General features: G+C 45.9%; 1 protein-coding gene across 1 annotated transcript in view; it reads right to left on the bottom strand.

The window, feature by feature from the left end:
* Nucleotides 1–207: 207 nt before the first annotated feature.
* The window catches only part of LOC124297638 (somatostatin receptor type 2-like), a 29455-nt gene continuing 22310 nt past the window's right edge, over nucleotides 208–7352 (bottom strand). Inside the window, exon 2 of the mRNA XM_046748875.1 lies at nucleotides 208–2623. Within this exon, the coding sequence (XP_046604831.1) occupies nucleotides 1051–2379 (1329 nt within the window). The 5' untranslated portion in view covers nucleotides 2380–2623 and the 3' untranslated portion in view covers nucleotides 208–1050. The remainder of the gene's footprint in view (nucleotides 2624–7352) is intronic.

The following is a 7352-nucleotide window of genomic DNA, read 5'->3' as shown; positions in this document are numbered from 1 at the left end:
GCATTTGCTCCTTTGTTTTCTTTCTTCGAAATTTTAACCCAACGCACAGCACGCGTTATACGCGTAAACACCCGCAGACACGGACGAACTAGTGTTTGAAATGTTTGATTTCAATATATCTAGATTACACGATAATTGAATTGAATATATTGTACAAAAGAAGTGGAAGAAAAAGAAAAATTACATGTTTTTTTTTTCTTTTTTTTAAAATAAATTCAAAAAATTTACAAACATTCATTATACGTATTTACACACAACGTCGTTTGATATTTTCACTCACATCAATTACATGATTGACTAATTAGATATTAGAACGTCGCTTGGCCGGATCGAGGAACCTCCCTCTCCCTGCAGCAGCTGGGCGACAAAGGAGCTGATATATTATTCGTATTTCACCCGACAATAACGCACTGCACTGTCTTCTCTGGCGTATCGTGTATAAAGTATTACACATGCACACGTGCACCGATTTCGGTACAACGAAACTTGCTGATTACGTACGTGATTCGCGAGACGTAAATATTTCGGCGCCGATACGTCTTACGCAGACCTTTGGATTGAGGTTAACAACGACAACGGGAATAAAACATCGATTGACAATTATAGATACTAAATTTGGTATATACGTATAATATTGTATACGCGTACGCATCGCGTAGGTGTACGAAGTAAGTGGTCGCTTGTGTAACGTGTATATATATATATATATATATATATTATCTTTGGTTCGGAATAATTGTTTCGCGACTGGAGAAAGAAAAAGAAACTTCGAGTGAGGGAGAAAATAAGAAGTATAACCGAATGACACGAATTTACTTGGGTATAGTGTATACGAGTATATGACGCAGACGATCCGCGGCATGATGAAAAATCGTCCGGCACACGCGTATTGCTTATCCTTCGGCACAAACTTTAAATACGCGGACTTTCACCCTCGCGAGGAGAATTGTTCGATCGGGGGTTAGGGGGATAAGAATAACGATGATATGAGAGACGGTGTAACAACAACAACAACAAAAACGACAACAACGAGTCGAAAATCCGGGCATCTCAGACTTGGGTGAGGAGGGTGAGCTGGGTTCCGTTCTTAACGGCCTCCCTGGCCGAGTCCTTCGAGGAGTCCTTGTTCTGCGCGTGGTCCCTCGACTCGCTGGTGACGGTTATGTTGGACCGAGAAGTCATGGTGACGGCGGTAGTCGAGTGCTCGGCCTTGCTGATGAGCAACCCTCGTTCCCCCTCCTCGTCCTCGAGGTCGCCCCGCGAGTGACCCGAAGTCGCTTTGTTAGGCTGAAGCCTGTCGGCGTTGGCTTTGTTCTTCCTCGGGAACACGCTGTTCTCGATGTGGAGGGTGGCGTTGACGTCCTTGCCGGCGGCGCAGGTGCAGGCCTTCAGGAAGCTCTTCTTGAAGTTGTCGCTCAGGAAGGCGTAGAGGATCGGGTTCATCGCGCTGTTCGAATAGCTGAGGAACCCGGCGAGGAGGAAGGTCGTGATTATGACACGCGACTGGCACTGTTTCGGGGGTGTGTAGATCAGGGCGACCTGCGTCAGCCAGTAGGGTAGCCAGCAGAGCACGTAGACGGTGATCACGGTCAGGACGAGCTTCGTCACCTTCCTGTGGGAGCGCTTCTTCTCCTTGGACTTGTTCTTCGGTCCGACCGTTCGCAGCTTCCTTATTACGAGGAAGTAGAAAATGAGAATCAGGATCAGGGGTATGGCGAAGCCGAGTATGAACGTGTACAGGGTGAAGGTCGTCTGTCCGCCCTGGTTGGCGTTGTCCGGCCAGAGGATGTTGCAGCTTATCACACCCTCCGCCGTCTCCATCGTGTTGGCGTAGAGGAACACGGGGATCATGAAGAGGGCGCTGGTCCCCCAGGCTGTGAGCGATACCACCCTCGATATGAAGGGCGTGCGAACCTTCGGCGAGGATATCGGGTGACATACGGCGATGTACCTGTCGGCGCTCATTATGAACAGGAATATACTGCTGGTGAACTGGTTTATGCTCGTGGTGATCATGTAGGCCTTGCACATTATCTTGCCGAACGTCCAAGACTGGAGGCTCATCGTCGTGACCAGGAACGGTATGCCGATGAGGAAACACTCGTCGGCTATGGCGAGGTTCACTATGTACATGTTCGTCACCGTTTGCATCTTCGAGAATCTGAGCACCACGTATATCACGAGAGTGTTGCCGAGGAGCCCGACCACGCAGACGGTCGCGTAGAGGATCTGCGTGACGAGCGACACTATCGGCAAATCGGCGTCGCAGTTCGGCTCCATCGTGTCATTCTGGCTGGCGTTGAACGCGCTCAGATTATCGAACAACGACTCGGTGTAGTTGAGGATTATCTCCGAGTTCAGAGCCTCGCTGCCGGCCATCCTGGGCGCGACCGCTAATCGTTGCGGATCCACTCACTGACTATCGGCAGCGTCAAGTCCGCGGTACCATGTCAATGGATCGAGTCTCCGTTGCGGAACTCCGAGAGGTCGGAGGACCGGCCGCCTCCCATCCAGCAGGTGTACTGGATGCTCATCGAATCTCGGTATCGGGAAAGTTTTTTTACCACAAGTCGATCGGCGTTTCTAGTCCGAACGGAGCCGCAGCCTCGCGATCATCGGGGACCTGGAATCAGAGGATCGTTTTCCGTTACGTACAACAAATTCGACCATTTTTGGCATGTCTCTTCGGACGGGTTTATCGGGATCATGATCAGTCCAGGCGTATAATTGGGAAATTACTGTACGACAGGACCGAGTAACGATTCGAAGCTTAGACTCGAATGCATTTCACACCTCAACGACAAATCGGATTACTTAAACGGAGGATCCGGCAACCGGTTGCCTCTAGTGTCACCTTTTATCTCGAAACGATTACTATGTACCTGCACCGAATTGAAAACGGTGCCTGAGATCAAAAGTTTTCATCACCGTTCAATTTGACCTTGGTAATTGGAACAAACGCGGGGTGATTAAGGTAGGCGAATAAATGAATTCCATTCGACGATTCCCGGTTGCGAAATCAGCACGAAGCCGGACATATTATGAACTCGAATATCACAATGGCCGAAACGACTGAATAGTGTTTTATCATTGTATATAACCCAACTACATTATACTTTTAAAGTGCCGAGAATAACTGTTTGTAGCTCATCGAGGTGGAATGGTTCTATTTGCAAAGCCGCGTATCATAACATCAGTTTTGATTATAGTTCTCGGTTGAAATACAGACAGATTGGCTAAATATTTAGGCGAATACGCGATCGCGGATCGTCGTTATATTCTCCGCTCTGCCGAGTTATCATCATCAACGTTGATCAGTCGAGATGAGCCTACGTAGAGTTAGGATGGTGGGAATGCCGCGTCGGCATGCGGCCTTATACCCGATACGCCGGATGACAAAGCCTTGCAGAGGGTGCAAAGTGGGTATCGGAATTAGACGTTTAATTATGGGAGTCGATGGGGGTGGAGGAGTGGCGTTACTGTGACGTACACGTTGGAGGGGTTATAAATACATGTTTCGCACCGTCAAATGATAAATCAGGCCGGGCTGTTTCGCGCGAATAACCAAACACGCCTCGGTGGATGACGAAGTGCGTATAATAAATTATTTCCCGTAAACATCGGTGATTGTTTAAATCGTTCGAACCTAAAACATTCAGCGTTAAAGAATGCCTGGACAAGAGGTACCGCGGAAGGCGCTTTTTCGTAAGTTCGAAACGACTTTTCGCGATCGTTTAATATCGATATAATATAATCGCTGCAACGCGGGATTTCAAACCCACGACTTCCATAATTCTCGCAACGCGATTACCCCGCCTTATTCGCGTCTCGAACTGCGGTCCAGGTGTCCCTAACCCGATTTTCCTAATCCCGCAAGATCTCATTTGTCGCTAACCGCCTCTGGATTGTTTCAAACGTACGTAAATCACCGATAGATCGTATTGGTAGCTATAGACATACACGTACACGCGATTTGATTTATAAAACGCGTTATAGAATCGTTCGTATCATTATTATTATTATTATCATACCTATCCGGAATGATTTACCATTCTCTTCGTACGTTCGTTCGTTCGTTCGTTCGCTCGGGTGTTACAGACGAGATATCTCACGCTCATTGAATTTCGTGTAAAACAACAATTGCTGCCGCTCGGACGATCAATTTTCCGTTTTCCCAACTGCGTCGTACACGAAATTTAATTGCCAAGTAGGATTTAAAATTTAATTTTTCTCCCCGGAGTCGGGGTTTGAATTTTGTTTTCGCATGTTTAAATGCGAACGCAATGAAAGGGGCGACAGTGGCGGGGGGGGGGGGGGGGGGGAGGGAATCCGCCGCCCCGTTATAGGTTTGTATTATTCCAGTGACCCGGGAGGCAATAAAGATCTTTGGTTTATCCACGTCAACGTGAATCTTCGTAAAAATTACGCTCAAAGCTCGTAAAATCCCAGAGAGACAGAGCAATTTCTTTTTTCTACCGTTACTTCCCTCCCCCCCCCGTCTTTTCGTCCTCTTCCTTTTAACGATCCCTCTTCGTCTTTAAAATTCCATTGTTTTCTCCGTCTCGTACGCTTTTATCGAAACTGGCTGATATTATCCGCACTCCGGAATTGTTGACAAACAGAAACAATCAGTCATAATCCCATTTACGTTCTGTAATTTATCATCGATCATTTTCATCGGGTAGGTTTTCACCCCGCGGTATAAGATCCTCGGGTGATTATAAACGGGGCGACTGGGAATCCTCGGCTTCCCTTGAAATCGTCCCGCCTCGCTAAAATTACCCCCGTTTCTCTCGAAGTGGTGCTTTTCTGACCTTGCGCAGTCGGTTCAATCGAAACGATATCTCTGGTCGATCAGAAGTTATGGCGATTCTGAATGCTCGGGATGCATGAGGCCAGGAATAGATTCACAGGCCCGAGGCTACACGGGTTATGGTAAACGATGGTAAACAAAGTAATCAAATCCCGCGATAATGAAGCAAAAACACAACCGCCGGCCGGGATGCTGAAGAATCAGTTATTCCTGGGGCATTATTTTCGCAACGCTAACCGAAAAGGCATCCGAGGGTGATCCTTCGAGAATTAAGAGAGTTTTTTGAAAGACTGTTCAATAATTACCGTAAAGGAAAATTACACTGGACGGCAAAAAAAAAGCTTTCTTTTCTCATTCTTGTCATTGTCTGTAATTATAATAGATTTGATGATCTTGAATCGAAATATAGTAATAAAAAATATGTACCACGTTTACTTTTCATGTAATGTTTTTGGATTTAATAAAACGTTATTTTTGGTAACAAATTATGACCAAACACTAATGAAAGTAACGATGTTTATAAAAAAAGTTATGAAGTTAAAAATCTCAAACATTAAAATCGTCAGAAAATCTATCTGCTAGTATAATTCTAGTTATTTTGTAGTTTTCTTTCTTTTCGCACCGCGCGAAATTTATTTCACAACGAGAACGGTAGGCAACATCTTTATTTCCTTTTCTATAAGTTCGAACTTGTTTTATGTGTACAGATACTATTTGCATAGATTAAAGTGGTGTAAACGCAAAAACAAAACACAACAAGTTCCGAATTTTGAACAATGAAAGAACAATCATATCACGAAATATGTGTATATATATATATATGTGTACGTGACATTAAAAAATGGAAAGCAGATATAGATTCGGCAAGTTAAAATCTTCATATCTATAATATTTTATTTGATGAAGGATTTCGTTGCAGACCTGTGTTATCGTACATCATCGATAAGCGATTAGAAGATAAAATGTGAAAGGAATTGGAAAAAATATTTTCACCGTCTGTCGTAACCGATCCGCAAAAACATCGCAGGCTGATTACTCAGAAATTCTTTGAAGCATGCTGCACCTGTGCAACCCACCAGACGAGCAGGTGAACCAAAATAGCGATCGTTACCAGGGCAGTATTTCGTCATCCCTTAAACGTATTCGCGTAGAATCCACACCCACCTTGTGTCTTTCGAATTTCACGATTTATACGGAATTCCGTTCTAGTATATATGTATAGATATACACAGGTATACATATACAGGTATACGTAACAAGCCGACGCGACGTAGTGATTAATGGACGTGTGTTTCTGCCAGCGCTAACTAGCTACCGTAGCTACTAGATTTGCAAGTCGAAGGACGAAGAACGGGAGCTGCGGCGTGGTGCGTTGGGTGCGATTTTCACTGTCTCGATTAATTTTCCTGCCACGAGAGTACAATCGTTACTTACAGATCAATACACGTAGGATACTCACCGCTCGGTGGGTATTCGAGTCGCGTCGAAATCGGGAAAACGTCGAAAAATTGGCGATTGGTGATTCGAGTTCGGCAGCGGAATAAAAGTCTGCGAAAGGGTTAAGTAAGTAAGTAAGGCTCGCAGGGGATCGGACTGCAGTTTGGTTTACGGCGAGGACCGAGTTCCGCCTTTAGCGTTACAAAGCTGATCCCCAGAGGAAGGTAGGGATCCGCTTTATGGGCCAGGGTCGTAAATTTCGGTCTGACAACTACGTGCGTGTACTACTAGACGCCCTAGATCACGCCGGGTTTATGAATAGCTTAAATACGAATTAGCAGGGGCTCGGCTCGAGTTACGGCCGAGCTTCGTCTGCGGCGTATTTTTCATAATTAACAATTCAAACTAGCCCGATTCGCCGTATGATAAACGAGCCGACATCGGCCTCGGCGTATCTCGGATCGAAAACGACGACGCCTCGTATTCGCGCATCGGGACCGCGTCTCGGCGCGATCTGCGCTTTCGTTTTTGAATTTTCAACTCGAAGGCGGGCGTCGCGGCGTCGCCCGCAGCGTCGCTTGACTTTGACACGGACTCGGCGATGATGGGAGGATCTCCTGCCACACGTCAAATTGTTTCTCTTCGTAGAACACGCGTATCGCCCCCGAGGCTTGATCGATATTCATAGCTCGACGAGCCTCTGCAGTATTCAGATGTCCCGGTTTAAACCGCCGTACCCTGTATATTATGTACGTTATAACCACACCCGGACACCGGAGGGGTAATTCTGCCCCAAAACTAACACCGCAACGCTCGCGGCTTCTGAGGTTTGCCATAAACGGGAGTTTGCAAATCTTTCCACGTTGTTCTTTGTTGTTTTGTTGTTGCCACCGTGAAACATCGAGCCGAGGGGAGGCTGGACAAGGCAGGAAATAAAAATTATTTATCTTATCTTTTAAAGTTTAAACGCGACCTAGTTTATTTTTCTTCTTATACACGTTTCATCCTCTGAAATCTTGATCTTACTCAATACGGCATCGTCAAATTATCCGCGTATTTTGTTCATCATTATTTTTAGATCCCTTGACCGAAATTCGCGATT

This window comes from Neodiprion virginianus, chromosome 2 (assembly GCF_021901495.1).
Source record: "Neodiprion virginianus isolate iyNeoVirg1 chromosome 2, iyNeoVirg1.1, whole genome shotgun sequence".
In the NCBI taxonomy this organism is placed as follows: domain Eukaryota; kingdom Metazoa; phylum Arthropoda; class Insecta; order Hymenoptera; family Diprionidae; genus Neodiprion; species Neodiprion virginianus.
This window is presented reverse-complemented; position numbering and strand designations above follow the sequence as displayed.